Raw genomic sequence first — 20,169 nt, 5'->3', positions numbered from 1 at the left:
TTTGTGCTATTTTTAAGTTTACTTGAATTATTTCGTTGCTAAATTACCACCCTCGCGAGAGAAAATTGCAGTGTGTAAGATATTGCTGATTAATCGATTACAAATTTAAGTCTTGGAAGCCGGTTTATCATTATCAATAACTGTAATCAAATTCTTCAAAATCTAACTTCCGGCATTTTTTATGTGTTTGTAAACAAGTTATATTTTTCAGGATTTTCATCATGTCTCGCGGAACTAGTCCGGCCAGAGACAAACGAATCATCCACTTAGCGGCAGAAGTTGCTGAGACCAAGGACAGACGAGTGCCATCACTCTTACTACGGTTAAAGCGTATGTTGACATGTCTGGTCTTGAAGTAGTTTAAAATAATACTAATAGACGTTCAAAACGGGATTGTTCTAATCCCTTAACGTTTTAACGCATTATTGCATAAAATGTGTGTCTTCGGTTCGTTACCGTGGTGTGTTAAAATCCAAAAACCCAGGCATTATCGGTAGAAAATGTGCATTATTCAGTAAATTCATGTGCCGTTAATAACCGCCTGTTTGTTTTATATTAGCGCATCATAGCAATGGCCACTGAGTGACCTGGTTTCTGACTGAAAGTGGGTCACTGATGCAAACCTTTGCACTCACACAAATTTCAGCATATATAGCTGTTTACAAATATTGAAAAAAAATTGAAATATCGTAAATGAGTGGTTATAAGACGATAGTGGTTATAAGACGCAGGCAAACAAATTTGTTAAAACTCCAGCAAAAAAACTTTTCATCTATGTTATAGGTTACAGGATGCATTGAAATAATTTTAAAATTGTCTGCCACCATTGGCCACCATATTTTGTTGACTGTAGGCCATCATGAGACCGACTCACCGAAATTAGCCCCGACCCAATCTTTTTTATCGCTATCGCTGCCGTCATTTTTTTTTTTTTTTTGTCCCATTTTCTTTCTTTGGGCCAATTTCGCATTTGGTCCTTTAATGCTCTACAGACCAACCGTGTTGTACTGCCAATCTGCAAACCCTGCAAGGACTGGGAGACCCATTATTAAAAGACTTTCTAGAAAGAATTAAAGTGTATCCATGTATCTGAAAAATAATAAAATGGTTCTGTGGTTGAATTCTCAGTGCTGTTATCTAAAATATGCATGCCCCTTACATTAGACTGAGGGTCATATAGATTTGCCTTTGTCGTCTGTAAAAAATAAAAAATAAAAATCCCTACCTACCTACCCACCCCAAAAATTGTGGGTAGGAGCACCGCAAACCAACATTTTTTTAATGATGGCCCAGTGACAATTTTTTTTTTCGTGAAAATGGCAATAGTAATTTTAAACCATGCAATACTAATACAAAGCAAAATAATCTTTCTGACAGTGTATAGTGCAATAACCTGTCGAGAATGAAAAATTTTGTAAAGCAAAATCCTTATATTGTATGTGTTATTGTGTTTGTTCTCAAAATGTCAACACCTACAGGAAAGTTTAAAGAACGTGGCAAAGTGCAAATTTATCGGCCATGATTTTAAGGTTTTCAGATGACGATTATTGATTATTATTTTTCCGATCTCTTATGGTATGTTCTCACCAGCCTTCACGCAATCTTGGGAATAAAATGCGATTATACTGGGGAGGGGGGGGACTTGCTCATTCGGCGAGTGCTACATTTAAGCTTGTTTATACTTGCACTCGGGCCTTGCCCATTCGGGGAGTGCTCCATTTAAGCTTATTTATACTCCCACTCTGGCCTTGCCCATTCAGCGAGTGCTCCATTTAGATTGTAAGTCATTTTAGGTTTTTTGGAGCATAGTGCACAGACAGAATGTAACCTTGGTTAGAGCTACCCTGGTTCTCTAATGGGGACCCCCATTTAAATTCCTTCCCGGAAGACAATTAGTAATTTTTAGTCATGCGACGGGGAATCGAACTTCTGACCCCTGAATTGATAGTCAATTGTGTTACCACTAGACCACGGATCCGCGATCATACGGTAAAGACTGACCCATTTAACCATAGTAGAGTTGACTTTAATATAAACTATTTGACTAATTTTAAATTATTTCTTTTCATACAGCAATTCTAGACACATGTCCCCCTGCTTCTGGTGATGGTACACGAATACGGCGCGAAATTTGGGAGTTTCAGCTGCTTGATGTTCTCATCTTAATCCTGAAGCAAGACTACAGTGTCATTGAGGGACAATGGCACACTGCCTCAAGACTTACTGCCATTTTTAGGTAATGAGAAATTGTATAAAAAAATTCTAAAGTAACTTATATTTTAAATACTGTAAAGCTTTAGATTGAGCTGTATTTTGAGCAGTTCTAAATGATCGTGTATCTACTTTTTGTTGTAATTTTGTTGTCCCTTGTATCTGAAAAGGTCACCTATGTCTAAATACTACAATTTTTATAATTTATTAACTTCTTTTTTTCTTTATCTTCCCAGCCAAGTAGTGACTGGCCTTGACCTGAGTAAAGATGAAATGCGACAGGTTGAGAAGGAAAAACTGCCAGATGCTGTTGACAACATGTTTCTGGTGGCCAGGCGCATCCAGGCTCGATACCTTGTAGTGCCAAAAGTTCCAGTATGTGCAAACAGTTGCATGAAAATTATAAGATAGATTGATGTTTTCCTTAATTTGTTTGCTTCTTTGCAGTCTAAAACTAATAAAAAATATATGAAATATGTGAATTATCTTCAACTTAAATGCACATAAAATGGTTGAAATGAAAAAAATATTTTAGAATATTATTATAAAACATTCACTATAAGTTAATGTACATTGTATTGAAAATGTTCATCCTTTGTTACCAGGAATGTGAAAGCTCATTTTGTCAAATAAAAAAAATGGTCATTTTTTTCTGTTAGAGCAAAGAAAAAGAGAGGATGTTTCTGCTGGGATGTTTCAAGACTGTTATAGAAGCCCTGGTTGTGATAGCAGCTGCGTATCTCTCCATCACAGCAAAAGGTTGGTATCTTGCATCATAGATGGCATTATAATGGCGTTATCATTCAAGGGTGGACATTTTTTTTATCAACCATAAATTTTAATTGTGAGCATTCATGTCCGGGTGTAATTACTGTTGTCTGTGAATAAAAATATTGCTCTCCAGTTAAAAATAGCAAAAGTTAATCAATAGAAAAAAAGTTGGAAAGTTGAAGCCTTGCCAAAAGGTTTAAAAAAAATCTGAATCAGAACAGCTCTTTCAGCATGGCAGCGGAATTCTAGCCACAGGGACACTTGTGGTCAAGATGGCACTTTATTCTGACATACCGTTGTGTAGGATTGGTTGTAGGGCACTCAATAGTAAAACAGATAGAGCAACACATCCCTGTCATCACTCACTCATAAGCATTTATTGACAATACTTGCATGGTACATGTTAAGCGTAGTCTGCTCATCAATTATGCAACTTTAATTTTTACTGTTAAAATTCTCAGGCTCCATTCAAACTCTTTTATGTTACATTGTTTCAGTGATGTCATCGCCATGGTTACTCCAGCTGACGATCATGGACAATGGTGAATCTGTTATTATGGTGATGGATATGGTTGTAAAGGTCGTCAGAGCAAACTGGTACGTGTGGGAATGTTGAGGATATAATTATTTATCAATTAAACAACCACTTTCTACTAAGTTTTGGCAATATTTAGTTTAAACTAATTTATATAACTCCATTGCAAAAACAGCGGTCAGATTATATGCATCATACACTCTTAAGATGCATTTCTTGGTTAGAAACGAGTACTCATGTCTATTTAGAAAGGCCATGAAAACATGCTGCTAGTGAGGTTGAACCTACGTCCTCTTGATTGAAACACAGACCTCTACACTAAACCATTCTCATCTTCTCAGTATTTGTAAAATTGTAATTGGAAATTAGATATCTAAAAGTCCAGAAAGTGTGATGTATTTAACATATTGTTTGTGATATGGAAAGTTGAAATGGATAAGAAATGTAAAATATTCTAGTTGTTATTACATGTATGTATTGATCATCTGCTCTTGTTTAAAGTGAGAGTGTTCTAAAGTGTTCAACATAACTGTTCCCAGATAGCACAAATAATTTGACATCATCATTAACAAGCTCATTAAAATCCTCATGAATAATTTACTTATAATTACAATATTTGTAATATGACTGTAATTTGAATGCATAATATATTTCCCACTGTGGTTTGTTCGAAAGAAAAGCTCCCACAATTTCTATACAGCTCATTTACAATCTTGCCCATGTAGGGATTCTGAAATTTTTCATGAGTCAGTTGTCCCCCCTGTTACAGGCTAGCACTGAAAGAAGTCCCACACAAGACGCTATTCAGCATCATGGATGAGCTGGTTTACAAACTGTCCGCCGAGACTGACCCTGGACTTGGGGCGTAAGTCTTAAAGACATTTCTTTTACTGATTTTACATTGAAAGATGATCATGTTTTAGAAATCTCAATAAATGACACATTGCTTTCAAAGAACCACCATACATTTTGCAGTTGTGGTAAAAGTAATCTGTTAACCTCATGTTTTGAAATTTATAACTGGTAGTGCATTTCCTTGTATTACAGTGTGTTCGGGTATGTAGAGAGATTTCAATGTTCTTTTGAGTTATTACATGAAAGGTTACCATTGTTTTTCATTGAAAGTAGACTCTTGTATCAATAAGTCGACTATTCTCAAACTATTGCTTGGTAACTTGATCTGTAACAAGCCCTGATATTCTAAATTCATATTTTAAAGTTTAACCACTGTCATTCTATTTTTTTTTCATTCTTTACTTACAGACTGTTATGTTTATGTTTAACTGTTGGTGTTCGATAATAGGACAAATTTCTTAAATAAATAGAAATGGACAACCATAAAGGATGAAAGAAATAAATCATACGGTAAATGATTGAAAATATTGTATAATAAAGTGCATATCTTACAGGTTGAGACTGTGTTGATTCGAGAGAGTAATGTTTAAACAGCCTTATCATTTCACAACACAATAGATCATTAAAAAAGCAATTTTTCAAATCACAAATGTTTTGGGAAAATGCTTTCATAGGTACTTTCAACAATTCATTACCATATGTGTGCATTCCTTTGAACTTAACTGACAAATCATATGTACTGTACGTGACGTCATCATTGATGTCATACACTGCATCAAAGCAAGCCATTTTATAAAATTGTTTGGTATGTACCATATATGTTTGAATTTCACTTAAAAGTATACCATATAATAATTATAATTACTGAGAACAAAGTTAGAGGTCAATATTGCTTTTTGTTTTCAGCGAAACTATCTATACACCTTAACAACATTCAGATACTGAACAAATACCATAAATACACTAGCCTAGATGACAAACAGAATAAGTTTATTTGTACACAAATTAAAAAAAATACATAACATAAACAAAATAATCTTCATAACTTACTGTCTATGTGTCACTGCCAATAAATAAAAGGGGTTGTTGTGACAACTCTTCTTCTTTTTCTTTCTACCGCTTTGTTCCTTCTTCGTTATTTCAGAAATTTATAAGAGAATAACAATGTCCTGAATTTACTATTCAAAATTAATATCTAGTTAAGTCATATGCATTAAATGATGGAGTAAAGTATTTATGATTAATATGATGATAATAATAATAATAAAATAGCATTAAAGTACAGTTAATTTAATGTAAACGCTTTGGCACAATGCCTTGATCAGTACATATAATAAAGAATATAAACAGGTACTATAGTTACCTCAACGTCATTATTAACAATTTAATGATGGCATGTTTTTTGGCGACAAAACAAATGACATCGATGAAGATTAAGACATATGATATGGTATTGTTATAATTAATTTAATTCAATGCCACATTTCCCAATATGCAGTATTTTCCTAAATCTCTGCTATATTTCACAGAGGAGCAGCAAAGTGTGTGCTGTGTATCTGCGAGTACCACAAGCCCATGGTTGCTTCCCTTTGTGCCCGGTACCGCGGACTACGTCCCCTGCTTGCGCGATGGGAGGGTCAAGGGTTCAGTCGTGATCTCAAGCACCTTCACAAGATGCTGGAAGCTGGGAATGCACAGAGAGCAGAAATGGAGGTGGTGATATAACTCAGTTTTGATAATGCATGACATCTAGTATAGGTGATATTAAAATATCCATCGAAATAATGCACATGATTATTCTTATGTCAATAAAGCGGTTTACTTTATAGTGATATTTACTTGATTACTGGACACAAAAAAGGATTCTTGTGTTTGAACTGAAGTACATATTATAGTCCACTTTGATATGACCGGCTATTTTGATAATTATGCCCTACTGTAAAATATGGAAGGTATTAAGGGAAGTGTTCATGATAGTGGGGGTGTAAGAAATTGCTACAATCTATTGGTATAACATCTACAGCAAGTTTAATAATCATCTAGATGGTTAAAGATAATCCTGACACCACTGGTATTGACCCATTTCACTTTTTATTTTTTATATGCTTTTGAGGTGTTATTTAGCATTGTAGTTGGATTATTTTGCAAATGATGAGTAAAACAAACATATTTTTTTATTTGTGTATGAAAACATGTTGCTAGTGCCCGGAGAAGTCTGCAAGTGTTCCAGACTCTACAAATTATGCAACCGCCTAATGCTTTCATACTTGCATTAACAAACACCTATACAAATCATTCAAGTCTTGGTAATACCAAAAAGCTGATTTATTTCAAACATTTTCAGAGAAATTCCGACTCGGCAGTGTTGATCCAGGCCAACTGGAAGGGGTTCATCACCAGGAAGAAACTGGCCAAGGCAAACAAAGCCTTCGCTAAACTTCATAAAGCCTTCAGGTAGTACATTTAGAATTGAGTCAGACTATCTTTTAGATTTGGAAAGAAGACAGCGATCATACTTTTCATAGTAAATTTTTACATTTAGTCTATAGTACAGGGAAAACTTGACATTCCTATATTTTAAGCTGGAAGGGTTTATGAGGTCATTATTTATCTCAATATTGTGCTGTGATAGATTAGTGCGTCATTATTTAAGCATTGTGTATACAAAGTTACAAATATAACCAGGTATACAATATGTATATAGCAGCACTTAAACTGTCTCGTTATAAAGCTAACTTTTATAGCAACGCGGTAGAGTGTCCGCCTACAGAGCGAGAGGTTGTGGCTTCGAACCCAGACAGGTGCACATAGCAATTTGTGCAGTATGTTTCACAAGTACAGCCTGTTCGTTTATTACAACGTAATATATAGTTAAACTGAACAATAGGTACTCAGATGCTGAAGTGTATACTTACTGGTACTTTTAAGTGAGAACACTTATTATTTAAAATGTAAATAAAAGAAAAGATCAGTTGTTTGTGTGATAATGTTGTTTGAGGGCATTCAAGCAAATGCATGCTTGCAAATAATGAGAGAAGTGTTAACGAGTTTCATGGAGATTTTGCACTCTCCCTCCTGTGTTCACCCACAATGGACAAATGTGGAATGGGGCCAATCCTTAAATCATGCTTGTAGGTTGAACATGATGAGATTTTTTAACATCAAGGACACATATAGTTATTGACAAATCTTGCAAATATAAGTATTGAAAGAGGCAACAAACATTGTCAATAAAAATAGATTTCCTAATATTTAATCTCCACTGTACAGTGTGAGTTGTATTGGGTTGCTACTTAATTTGAGGGTACTGTACATATATGATATTTTGTCTTTGTAACTTTCAAGGAACCGCCAAAGGGTTCGGGAAGAGACCCTTGTCCGAACAAAACACCAGTCTGAGATGGAGTATCGGGGTTTGCTCAATCGGCAGAAAATTATGCGGGAATTCAGGGAAAAACAACTTCATTGCATAGAAATATTGCCTGCATGTAAGTGCATGAGTACAATGAGGAATGTTGTGTTGTTGATAGTTTTCTCTTAAAAGGGGAATTGTGTGTAGTGGATAGTTTTTAAAGAAAGGGGAATTGTGTGTAGTAGATAGTTTTTAAAGAAAGGGGAATTGTGTGTAGTAGATAGTTTTTAAAGAAAGGGGAATTGTGTGTAGTGGATAGTTTTTAAAGAAAGGGGAATTGTTTGTAGTAGATAGTTTTTAAAGAAAGGGGAATTGTGTGTAGTAGATAGTTTTTAAAGAAAGGGGAATTGTGTGTAGTGGATAGTTTTTAAAGAAAGGGGAATTGTGTGTAGTGGATAGTTTTTAAAGAAAGGGGAATTGTGTGTAGTGGATAGTTTTTAAAGAAAGGGGAATTGTGTGTAGTGGATAGTTTTTAAAGAAAGGGGAATTGTGTGTAGTGGATAGTTTTTAAAGAAAAGGGAATTGTTTGTAGTGGATAGTTTCCTTTTAAAAGGGGATGCTCATAGTGGATAGTTTCCTTTTAAGAGGAGAATTGTAAGTAGGGGATAGTTTCCTTTTAAAGGGGGAATTGTGTGTTGTGGATAGTTTCCTTTTAAGAGGAGAACTGTTTGTAGGCTATAGTTTCCTTTTAAAGGGGGAATTGTGTGTTGTGGATAGTTTCCTTTTAAGAGGAGAATTGTTCGTAGGCGATTGTTTCCTTTTAAAGGGGGAATTGTGTGTTGTGGATAGTTTCCTTTTAAGAGGAAAACTGTTCGTAGGCGATTGTTTCCTTTTAAAAGGGGAATTGTGTGTTGTGGATAGTTTTCTTTTAAGAGGAGAATTATTCATAGGCAATAGTTTCCTTTTAAAGGGGGAATTGTGTGTTGTGGATAGTTTCCTTTTAATAGGAGAATTTTAAGTAGGGGATAGTTTCCTTTTAAAGGAAAAATTGTGTTTTCGTGGATAGTTTCCTTTTAAGAGGAGAATTGTTCATAGAGGATAGTTTCCTTTTAAAGGGGAAATTGTGTGTTGTTGAGAGTTTCCTTTTTAAAGGGAAATTGTGTGTTGTGGATAGGTTCTTTTAATAAGAGGAATTGTTCGTAGGGGGTAGAACTATTATCTGATCAGTCAAAATCAGTGTTTCTTCTTTTCTTTTTGGATTCATTTCAAATGGCATGTTATTAATAAAATCATATCTACACTGCATCATGAAAGTTTTGATTATCTCAATAACAAATCTAAGTTCATTTAAGATAATAAACATTTAGACAGTCTATAATCAAGTATCAAAATATTGTTTTTCTTTTTTGTGCATGTGTATAACGAATGAACTTGATTGATGAAAACAAAATTAAAGGCCTAGTTTAAGCATTCTATAAATGACAGCCCCCACCCCCATTCCGTATATAGTACACAACTTCTGTGTATTGATCTTAATCTTTATTACCATCTGCTGTCTATCAGATCTCAGATTTGAGTGTCCTGCTGTGCAATACTGAAGGTGTTATTATAAAAATGAAGAAAACATCTTGTCTAATAGCTTTTTGTTTACTTTTTCAAATAATAATAACATTATTATTATTACAATGGTAAGAAAATCAGTAGAAATAATTTTACAAAACAATATTTGACAGGTCATTAACATGTGAAATACACAATATGTCACCTTTTTATTGTCGTGATTGACTGTTTCAGCTAAAGTTGACAAGTATCTCCAAAATGAAGAGTTTGATGCCGCCACCAAGATTCAGAAACTTTGGAGAGGATTCAGCGAGAGGGAAAAGCTTACTGGGCGACGGGATAACATAAAACGTATCCGTGCGGCCGTGAAAATTCAGCGCACATTCCGCACCTGGCTTGAGAGGATTGAGAGGAAGAAAGGAGACATTCCGATTCACCTTCGACCACCAGGGCTCACTGACAATAGGAGGGTGGAACTGCAGAAGTGTATCAGCAACCACAGAGAGGAGAATCCAGTATGTCAGAATGTCTAGGGTGTTGTTGTTGTTGTTGTTGTTGTTGTGTTTATAAAATAATTGTAGTATTATCCCCCCTGGCACAAAGAGATAAAATGGTGGGTGTTGGCTTGTGCTTTATTGTTCTCTTTATTGAATGATATGAAAACAACCATATCCCTTAGACCCAAATTTCTTTTTTTCTACGAGTACTTGAATGATAATTTTTAGGTTGTCTGCTTTTCAAAGAAAGAGAATCCTAGCCTTGGTGTTGTCTAAAGCATTGAGTCATGCCTTTTGATGAACCTAAAAATATGAACCAACATTGGTGCTATAACATTATATCATAACATGAGAAAGCCTTGTCTTTTTACGGGTAAATTTGAATGACATTCAAGCTTGACTTGATTATTATGGGATTATGTGTTCAGCAAATTAACCTTGCTGTAGTGTTGAAACTAGTTTTAAGGTTGTCTGGGGGGTTTTTTTTATAGAAGAAAACATCAAGATATTGACATAGCCTTACTGTTGTTGTTGTTGTCATGGTAGCAGGAACTAAATCAGCTGGGCCATAACTCATTGAAGTTTTTGACATGAAACTTTGTCTCCATGTTACCAGTTACAATATCCATGTGTAGGAAGTCCTACTCCCTCTGGCTAAAATGATTGTAAAGTTATGCTGGCTGGCCTTGTTTCATTGATCTCAATAACTGTATTCAATGTTTTAGACGCATGTTATGACACGTGAGGAGTTGGAAGTTCTTCAAAAGAAGGCAATGGGAATGCTTGGACAGTACTATGGCGGGATTCGACAGAGCCGGAAGGATGAACACAAGCGAGAAATGCTCATCACCCGTCTAGATATCGACTCTGAACTGTGCTCATGTAATGGGTTTTTTACTTCTACAATACAAATGTTATTACTGTACTGTGTTAAAAGTTATTGTTTTAAGAAGAACGTTTTTTTCCTCAGGTTTCGAAAGACATTAGGCCGATTGCTCAGAACTTCGTTATAAAGTTAACAGTGTTTTTTAAGGCTTTGTTATTAACTTAAAAAGGTTAAATATTTTATGATGTGTGCATATACTTGCATAAAAGAAGAACATCTGAGACCGTTGTCTCAAATCTTGTTGAATGATCATTTAAGATTCAAGTGCAGTAACAATGGCATTAACAACAGGATTAAATTTAACAGTTCTGAACAATTGGCACACAGTGTGACATTGAACAAGCACCTTTCAAATTTGTAAAATAATACATGGCATATAAAGACTTGTTGTTATTTTTCAACCTCCTATATTTAAGTTGACAATCATCAAAAATGTGTAACTAATATTTTCTCTTAATTCTTAATTTTCTCTGTACGCTCCAGTGGCGCCACCACTAGACAAAGTCACACAGAAGGATGTTGAGATGTACTCAACCCGCTCCGTTCCCGTGGCAACTAAGGCACGTGTGAACCACATGGAAACACTCCGGAACCTTCAGTTGCCATGGTGGAAAAAACTGGGAGATGAGTTCCAGGAAGCGGAAATACCAGAGGAGGAAGTGCTGCTGTTCTAAAAGCTGATTGGCTGGTTGAGTTTCTGATTGGTCAGGTTTTCTTACATCTGATTGGCTGGGTATTTTGAGTTGTGATTGGTGAAGTTTACTGTGATCTGATTGATCAGAGAAAAAACATGTATGTGTAGGCAGTTGGCTGATAACACTTCCATGTGTTTAAATGTAGTTAACCGTTTAAGAACATAGTTTTCTGCTGTGTTACTTTAAAAAGGGCATTTAGGTCTAAATTCCTCAATTTGATGTCTAACGTAAGAGACATTCAGTATATTCATGGAAGCAACAGCCAGGACCTAGAGCAGTAGTATATACATTCCTCACATGCATGTTCATTGTAGTTAGAACAAGCTGTAATTTCATTTCCTGTTCTTGAGATGGTAAAGTTAAAACTGTACTCTCTCATACGGTAGTCTCAGCCAGGCACCAGATTTACATGTGTACATGCAGCATCCGTCCGTAATGCTACAATGATCGTTAAGATATAGATCTGTGATATTTTTATATTATTTATTTGTCTTATTGAAGTACATGTAGACTTTATAGTTTTACATATTTGAACTTTTTTTAATAAATGATTTAAAACCTTGTTCAGATCATTTTAAAGGCCACAAGTATAAACAGTCAAACCCTGTTGGCTCAAAATCGCTTGGTTCGATTTCCTCGTAGTTCAAACTGTATGTATAGGACCGGTCTTAAATATATGATTTTTATTATAAGAACGTATAAAAGAAAAGTGTTCATAAAGGTTAATGTATAAAACATTCATGTTAGATTATTCAACATATTGCTGATTCTGTTGAACTACGGACGTTGGTTGTTTTAGAGACATGCTGCTGTGTTCATATTTATTGTGCGAATTAACTTGTACAGTAAATGATCACGTCAGATAGTTTATTTGTCATAGGTGATGTTACCAGAGTGTAAAAGTTAAATGCCCAACTGTCTTAGCATTGCATTGGTCTAATGGTCGGATCATGGCAGGCTGCTTTAGCAAACTCACATCTGAAATCAGACAGAAATATTCAAATTTATTCGTTTAATAACTTCAGTATGATCTTGGAGTATGTTTATTTTTGGTCCCAGGTATTGTTTTGTCTTCCGAGAGATATTAAAAATATAACGATTATTAATATAACGATTATTATATTCTTTCCAGTGATTTATATTGTGGTTCTCACACGAGTGTTTCAAATGTAACGTGCGGCGTTAACAAGGCCAACAGATCCCTTCAGAGAAAAGCATGCTCGACCCTGAAGGGGTCCGCTGGTCTTTATATACAGTAAATTCTCAATCTACACAGAACCCGTGCTTTGCTTATTTGCATATTTCCAACCAAGTTAGCAAACGTACTATGAACGTACTTCCGTCTATAACGGAATGTTATACTATGAACGCACATCCGCCGCCTACAGCGTTACACAAACAATTGGCACGCTTTTCTGAAACACTACAGTTAAATGCCATTTTATATCATTTTTAGACATACATTAATAATTGTTTGTGTCAGTGTAAGATTTCAAAATATTTCACCCCGCGAACACCAAAAGTAAATAGTTCGCTCTTGAAATAACTTTAGGTGCTCACTCGGTACACCGTGGCAGGGTGCGATGTTTGACACACCACGCCCCCGCCCCTTTTTGTCATTTATTTAGCATGTACGAGCTATTTGTAGGGGGGGGGGGGGGGGCGTGGTGTGTCAACTCTGTGCTGAAGCACGCAATTATCCTCTATAAATTTATGACAGGTATTTAGTTAGTATGAGCTCTTAGCTCACATACTTTATTTCCAAAGATGCTTTATATATCACTTGTTGACCTACATGTTCGTGAAATATTTCCCTCTGGTGGAGCAGATAAGAAAAGAAGTGAATCCACAGGAGGCTGCGTCACTTCCGGAACAGTTACGTGGGAGGGATGTTGCCGTTGTCTTGATAACGGATGCATGAATTGCTGCCGGGACTTGTGTGGGTGTAGTTGAAATGCCTGAAGAGAATGGACGATTTTTTAAATCATTGTCCTGTATGTTCTTCTGGACGGTACGTAATGTCACAAAATATGGACCGTTATGTTCCAAAATATGGTCTGTTATGTCTTGTCCGTAATGCCCATGGGCCGTAATGTCCTGCTACTTCGTTGTGTAGCGTGGAAGATTTTCCTATGAAATACTTAATGATGTAGTTTAGCAACAAACCTACTAGCAGATCTGGACCCTCCCCCCCCCCCCCCCCACACACACACACCTAATATCGTTCAAGTTTACTTTTTAGTTCATTAAAGGTGAAAACAATTATAAATACGCCCTCAATGGACCTATTCGGTACAGATATTGGTAAAAAAATCATCAACCACTCCCCCACCCCCTGATAAAACTTTAAACGAAATAAATTTCGGTTCTGTGGGAGCGGCGCATGTCAAAAGATGACGCCCCTAAGTAACGCCCCTTCTAACGTCAAATCCTGGATCCGCCCTTGGTACCAGATGCTTTCCCGTTTAAAAATATTCTGGCGAAAACCGGGTCCTTTTCAGAACTGTAAAATGTGTCAGCATTCAAGGCCACTCGCCCATTGAGGTCAACGAATCTTCATTGTTAATGAAGAGTATTTAATTGTAACATGCTAATTCATTTGAAGAATAGTTGTCTGCTCTTCATATTTATTAAAACGAGATTCTTGTTATAAGTCAATTGTCCCACGGTATTTATGAAGTATAACGTACCGTGGTTACCGACTATGCAATTTTGACAAATCAATAATTGATTCGGAGATAATAATAATAATAATTATAATAATAATAATAATAATAATAATAATAACAACTTTATTTAACGAAGGTTACGTACTAAGTGTACAATCATTACAGACATACTAATTATTTCCAGCATGGCCTTCACACAAAAAGTATAACAAAAACACATATACTAACTTACATTTTAAGCATCATACAAAACATACAATCACACTATCACTTTTATACTTTTCTCATGTAATTCAACATAATTTTACATATATTCAACATTTCTTCGACAAACACAACTCAGTTTAGTATGATGATTATAAATTACAATAATTTCATCCTGTAAATAATGTAGATATATTCAGTAAAACCACATTCAATCAATATATTTTCAACATTTACACATTTGTATCCATTACAAGTTGTTGCAAGACTGTCATATACGAACATTTACACAATTCATGTTAACAATGAACTATTTATTATAATGTGAATTAAATACAGTGTCAAGATCTTTTTCATATAAGTGATAATATTATTCTGCCAATAAGTATTCTATTAATGAACACTATAATTCAATTATTGAGGGCATTATTTCGACCAAATTGGAAACAATACAATATAATATAATGATTTCATGATATTTCAAATTGAATAAGACAGCTCATCAATTGATTTTGTTATACATTATACAGACGTAGAAAGCACGTTATTCATGCATCTGTTAGTAAAACAGTAAACTACCTGAACAAAGTTCTGTAACGATATCCCAAGGCATATTATGACACATGCCAGTGGGCCATGGGCTACAGCATTGCTGCACCAGGAGGTCGTATCCTTGCCAACAGCTGCCGGGGCATCCATCTGCGAAAGGTGCGTAATTATAAATCCAACAAAAACAGCTTGAGACTTAATAAAAACAAGAAATCTTGATTTCGTCTGTTACAAAAAACAACAGAAGTTAAAAAAAATTCAAATGTTTGCATTGTTGTGTAATAAGGCAGGGGCGTAGCTAGGGCCAATTTGGGATAACGCAGATCGATGCCTTGGTATATCTTCACCCCATCACCCCTACCCCCACACCCTCTGTTTTTATTTCAAATTCGGGGGTTTTGCTATGACACAAATTTCAACCTGTCAAAATTTCATTACGCAACTGCGTATTTGCTTACAGCCAGCTAAGCGACTGTAGAGAGTTATCAATCCTTAGGGATATATTGTATATTGTAGTGCATTTTACCTTATCTTAGATCAAACCCCGTATACAAAATAAATCATGTTAAAGCGCGCCAAACTACAATGTAATGGATATAATTAAACATTCCTTATTTGCATCACGTAACGGTGTCATAGTGCAACTTTTGTACATACAATATTCTGAATTTCATCAATTTAGAATATTTTCGGCAAAGCGCCACGGCCTGAGGCCATTATAGCCAACAATCTCAAGGCCGAGTCTAGAGTCAGGCCACGACCTGAGGCCATTATAGCCAACAATCTCAAGACCGAGTCTAGAGTCAGGCCACGACCTGAGGCCATTATAGCCAACAATCTCAAGACCGAGTCTAGAGTCAGGCCACGACCTGAGGCCATTATAGCCAACAATCTCAAGACCGAGTCTACACGACCTGAGGCCATTATAGCCAACAATCTCAAGACCGAGTCTACACGACCTGAGGCCATTATAGCCAACAATCTCAAGACCGAGTCTACACGACCTGAGGCCATTATAGCCAACAATCTCAAGACCGAGTCTACACGACTTGAGGCCATTATAGCCAACAATCTCAAGACCGAGTCTAGAGTCACACTCAGAAAAGCACTTTTATTAAATTACAAAAAAACTCCTTTATTTCATTCGTTTTACAATAATCCACGTTGATAGAGGGCTAGCTACGCCCCTGGTAGTTTAACACGTGTTCCATCCACTGATTAAAATATAATACACAGGAGTATTTAACCTGGTTCTGGTTTTTGACAGACAATAGATTGTAACAAAACTGAAACTATCCCTGTCAAATAAAACTCGGTTATGAGGGAGTGGCGCAAGATACGCCAACCCTAACTTTAACACCCGGATCCGCCCCTGTATTACAAGTAATACTCTTCGTATACTGCATTGGCATATTCCCTATTCATATTGTTAGACAAATATGGAGTAATGTATAACAGAACATGAATATCAAATACTGATAATATACTAAATGAGTACTCATTTGGAAAATATAAGAAACATATCTCACCTAATATAATACGATCATTGCGAACAGGCGTCGAAAGGGTTACGGCGATCTGTAATACTAAAACGTAATAGCTGTTTTGGTAAGGTGTATAAGGTGTAGGTCTTCCCAGCATAATAGGGACATACATGTTCTCAAAAAATTCGCCTGCTAAAAATGCCAAACCATCATTTACTTGATCGTATATGTTCCTTCGTTGCATCTCATTTACCCCAAAGTCATCAGAGTTTGCCAAATTATGTTTCTGGTTCGGGGACACTCCTTGGACATTTGTTTAAGAATCTCTCGCGACCAATCATATTAACTAACAAAGATCGCTATATATGCACGGTCTTTTCATAAAACGATACAAAGACATAATAAATATTAAAAAAAAACACTTACAGAGTTATCTGTACAAGTATTTAAAGATAGTGTATTGTATTATTTCCACTTGCAAATACATGCCGTATTAACTGTCTTTAATTTTAATGTTCTATAATTTTAACTTACGATATAAAAGAAGCATGTCTTTCTCCCTCTTGGTGGAATTGTTACTCTCAGTAGCGGCAAAGATATGACCTGATATGATTTCGTTTTGTTTTGAACATTTTTGGTCATTTCAATGAGTGCAATATATTAGCACATTTCATCACCAAGGATTTTTCCCACTAAGTTCGTACGTGAATTTTTTGTCTTTGACCCTTAGAAAAACATAAACACTGATAACGCCGCTATTTACATGTCATCCGCTTATCAATGCCGCCAAAATTTTGCGAATTAAACGTCGACAATTTTGACAATATTGCCTTTTTTACCATTTCGTGTTGAAAACTGTCAACTGTTTTGAAATCGACTTTATCAATGTTGCCACATCTCCGTATGCGAAATCGACTTTGTCAAGGTTGCGACATCAACGTATGCGAAATCGCCCTTGTCAATGTTGCGACATCAACGGATGCGAAATCGACTTCTAAATGTTGCGACATCAACGGATGCGAAATCGACTTTGTCAATGTTGCCAATTCTACTGTTGCGAAATCGACAGTGTCAATGTTGTGGAATCGATAGATGCGAAATCGACTGTGTCAATGTTGTGGAATCGCATTCGGAACTCCTCGGCCGTTTTTTTTTTTCGAAAACAACCTCGGATGTATGCCGGTATATCAGTAGAAGTAGTTCGTATATTTTTTAATTATATCATTTATTAAATGTAGTTGTATTTATTGATCTAAGTTTAAATTGACTGCCAGTAAAGTGTATTATTGCAAACATAATTAAGGTTCCCAAGAGTTAAGTCATAACATTTAAATGCTAAATGAAATTACTACGCGATCTGCTTTTTGAGTATGTAAACCGTCCAAATATATCCGAAGTTGTTTTCAATAAAAATGGCCGAGGAGGTCCGAATGGTGGAATCGATGGTTGCAAAATCGACCTTATCAATGTTGTGAAATCGATTCTGTCAATATTGTTGAATCGATGATTGCGAAATCGACCTGATTAATGTTGCGAAATCGTCATTTTCAATGATGCTACATCTACGTTGTCAATATTGCACAATCTTAATGACCCTGAATCTAGCTAGGTTATCTTTATTATTATTATGTGTCGAAATCTAGATTTTTAGAAATTAACGTCTTCACTTAATGAAGTGTAAGTGCAAAATCGACCAAGTCAATACTGATAAGATGTGATATCTCCGTGGAGATGTTTCATTTCAGAAATAAAAGTTAAAACATGAATTTACAAAATACAGCAACAATAACCAATACACAGACACATATTCCATCTGGTCGCCATCGGAAGCGGAACGCTTCGATCTTTATCTAATCATCCTGAGCAGGGTTTTTGTCTCAGAGTTTGATCATGACAGGCTGCTTTGGCAAGCATACATCTGAAACCAGAACATAACCTTCAAATTACATGTATGACAAAATCATTGATTTCCCCAGTATTGTTTCATGCGATTAGCAATTTAGTCAATCCGTCTAGAACATTCCGGGCTAGCTAGTATGTACGAAAGATCTGCTCTGAACTGTACCAAGTACTAAAATGCTTCTAAACTTATAAACCTACAAGTTTGCGAAAACCTTCCCGCTGGTGGTGCAGACGATATTGAAGGTGAACCCACACGAGACCCCGTCACTTACGGAGCAGTCACGTTGGGGCGGTGTCGTCTGTTGTGGCGTTGTCGTGGTAACGGTGGATGTCGACGTTAGTGAGGTTATAGTTTGTATTGCTGGCGTCGATGTTGATGGTAAAGGCGTTGATGAAGACAGTGCCAGTGACGACGACGGTAATACAGACGATGTTTGTGGTCTTAAGGAAGAAGAAGATGACGACGATGGCGGTGATGATAATGATGTATATGTTAATGGCGACAATGGCGCTGCATTAGATGAGACCGAAATCAACGATGCTGAGGTAGCTGTCATAACTGTCGAAGGATTTGCCGTCGATGCCGCCGACGACACGGGTGTGTCACGTGTTGAGGAAGGAGATGTGCGGGACAGTGAATATGTAGTGGCATTGGCTGGAAAATAATGATGGTTAATATACCCATTTGTAACATCCCCGTTAGGCTTAAAGTCGGTATGTCCAACTAACAAGTATGGTCATTGACGAGCACAGTGCCGCGAACTCATGATTATCTGGTTTGCCCTTTGTGTTGTATTTACGTAAAAAATATGTGAGCCATAATGTGAGGCGATTTAGTTTTGGTCCTAAAATCAGATATGGGTGCTATATTCAGAAAGCACATTTTCCCGGTACCTGTACAAGTAGTTAGCATCGGTTTAACGATGTTCCATGGAACGGTGAGACAGACGCGATTGTCGCCGGAGCTACAGCATTCGTCCACTATGACGTCATATCCGGTGTTGCAGGTTCTTGAGCACGCGGCTTCTTGTTCCCATGACACCCATTTCCCTGTGCCATCTGTTTATGACAGACGGTTTATATGTTGATAAGAATCTTTGTTTAATTAACGGAATATGTTATCCCAAAATTCAGGCGGATATTGCATTTATATAATTCTCGCCAGGATATTTTAATTCATTTATAAAAAAAGATAATGGTTATTTCCAATTTTGGGTCATTTGACGTATACATGACATGTGAATCACAAAATACATAACGCAGAAAATAAATATAATCACAGAAACATAGGTTTTTAATTCAATTTAATTAATTGAGCTCAATTATGATTGTTCAAACACAAATAGCATATGATAAGTGGCTGGTTGGTCATAAAACATGTTTCCCATTCTTATCTGAGTGAAACTGGAATGTAATTAAATATATATATTCATTTTATCCATCTGACTTAACATATTTTTATAATAAAAAGTTAATTTCTTTGTTCATAGCATTCTTAACTTCAAAAACGTTATACAAACCACATCTCACCTAATATAAAGCGATCCTGGCGAACAGGTGTCGATAGGGTCATGGCAACCTGTAATACTAAAATAACCTCCCCAATTCAATTCAATCAATTCCTATAAAAGATGAACAAATAGCCGGTTTAATTCCAAAACTGTCATACTGTCTCGTGCATCCCATTTATTGTGACAAAAATGTAAAGACATCTACTGTGTTTTCAAAATGATTACAGCGTCATGAACATACAAGTATGTTGTCAAAACCCGTAAGCTCGTTTTAGATGGTATGCAATATAAATGGTACAATATGTAGAATAGTGGCACTTACGATATAAAAGAAACATGTCTGTGTCTACCGCATGATGGTATACGAACGTAAAGATAAGTATGAGTACTGGTTTAATTACATGTATGTCCAGTGACAATTTAGGTCAGTGGGTCTTTTGGTTTTATAAATGGCGGGAACCAGTTCACGTGGGGACCAGCTTGATTGT

General features: G+C 36.1%; 3 protein-coding genes across 3 annotated transcripts; 1 reads left to right on the top strand and 2 right to left on the bottom strand.

The window, feature by feature from the left end:
* The first annotated feature begins 161 nt into the window (after window positions 1-161).
* Window positions 162-11,924, top strand: LOC128233785 (IQ calmodulin-binding motif-containing protein 1-like). The gene is made up of 12 exons (XM_052947639.1): window positions 162-330; window positions 2,074-2,236; window positions 2,448-2,586; window positions 2,871-2,970; window positions 3,480-3,579; window positions 4,287-4,382; window positions 5,902-6,085; window positions 6,717-6,826; window positions 7,718-7,860; window positions 9,519-9,799; window positions 10,507-10,663; window positions 11,151-11,924. Exons 1-12 carry the CDS (start codon window positions 222-224, stop codon window positions 11,339-11,341), a joined length of 1,773 nt encoding a protein of 590 aa, XP_052803599.1. The 5' UTR covers window positions 162-221; the 3' UTR covers window positions 11,342-11,924.
* Window positions 11,925-12,169: 245 nt separating this feature from the next.
* LOC128233786 (uncharacterized) lies at window positions 12,170-16,932 on the bottom strand. Its single transcript, XM_052947640.1, has 5 exons — window positions 16,803-16,932; window positions 16,314-16,370; window positions 14,815-14,934; window positions 13,158-13,320; window positions 12,170-12,340 (listed from the first exon to the last, which is right to left on the bottom strand). Exons 1-5 carry the CDS (start codon window positions 16,816-16,818, stop codon window positions 12,283-12,285), a joined length of 414 nt encoding a protein of 137 aa, XP_052803600.1. The 5' UTR covers window positions 16,819-16,932; the 3' UTR covers window positions 12,170-12,282.
* A 1,142-nt stretch (window positions 16,933-18,074) lies between these two features.
* Window positions 18,075-19,750, bottom strand: LOC128233719 (uncharacterized). Its single transcript, XM_052947536.1, has 4 exons — window positions 19,701-19,750; window positions 19,065-19,229; window positions 18,369-18,825; window positions 18,075-18,186 (listed from the first exon to the last, which is right to left on the bottom strand). The coding sequence occupies exons 1-4, from the start codon at window positions 19,741-19,743 to the stop codon at window positions 18,123-18,125; spliced, it is 729 nt and encodes a 242-aa protein (XP_052803496.1). The 5' UTR covers window positions 19,744-19,750; the 3' UTR covers window positions 18,075-18,122.
* Between the last annotated feature and the right edge of the window lie 419 nt (window positions 19,751-20,169).

The sequence above is a fragment of the Mya arenaria genome, chromosome 5, assembly GCF_026914265.1.
Source record: "Mya arenaria isolate MELC-2E11 chromosome 5, ASM2691426v1".
Taxonomy (NCBI): domain Eukaryota; kingdom Metazoa; phylum Mollusca; class Bivalvia; order Myida; family Myidae; genus Mya; species Mya arenaria.
The sequence above is the reverse complement of the archived record's forward strand: the minus strand, read 5'-3'. Positions and strand labels throughout refer to the sequence as shown.

What these genes read in the sequence shown, in the direction of transcription:
- LOC128233785 (XM_052947639.1), top strand. Translation starts at nt 222, where the DNA reads ATGTCTCGCGGAACTAGTCCGGCCAGAGACAAACGAATCATCCACTTA. An exon ending in ACTCTTACTACGGTTAAAGC is followed by an intron (nt 331 to 2,073) that starts GTATGTTGACAT and finishes CTTTTCATACAG; the next exon opens with CAATTCTAGACACATGTCCC. An exon ending in ACTGACCCTGGACTTGGGGC is followed by an intron (nt 4,383 to 5,901) that starts GTAAGTCTTAAA and finishes TATATTTCACAG; the next exon opens with AGGAGCAGCAAAGTGTGTGC.
- LOC128233786 (XM_052947640.1), bottom strand. An exon ending in CAATGATCGTATTATATTAG is followed by an intron (nt 14,935 to 16,313) that starts GTGAGATATGTT and finishes CACCTTTCGCAG; the next exon opens with ATGGATGCCCCGGCAGCTGT. An exon ending in CGTTACAGAACTTTGTTCAG is followed by an intron (nt 13,321 to 14,814) that starts GTAGTTTACTGT and finishes CATTCTCTTCAG; the next exon opens with GCATTTCAACTACACCCACA.
- LOC128233719 (XM_052947536.1), bottom strand. Translation starts at nt 19,743, where the DNA reads ATGACCCTATCGACACCTGTTCGCCAGGATCGCTTTATATTAG. An exon ending in CCAGGATCGCTTTATATTAG is followed by an intron (nt 19,230 to 19,700) that starts GTGAGATGTGGT and finishes TGTCATAAACAG; the next exon opens with ATGGCACAGGGAAATGGGTG. An exon ending in GGGAAGGTTTTCGCAAACTT is followed by an intron (nt 18,187 to 18,368) that starts GTAGGTTTATAA and finishes TTCTGGTTTCAG; the next exon opens with ATGTATGCTTGCCAAAGCAG.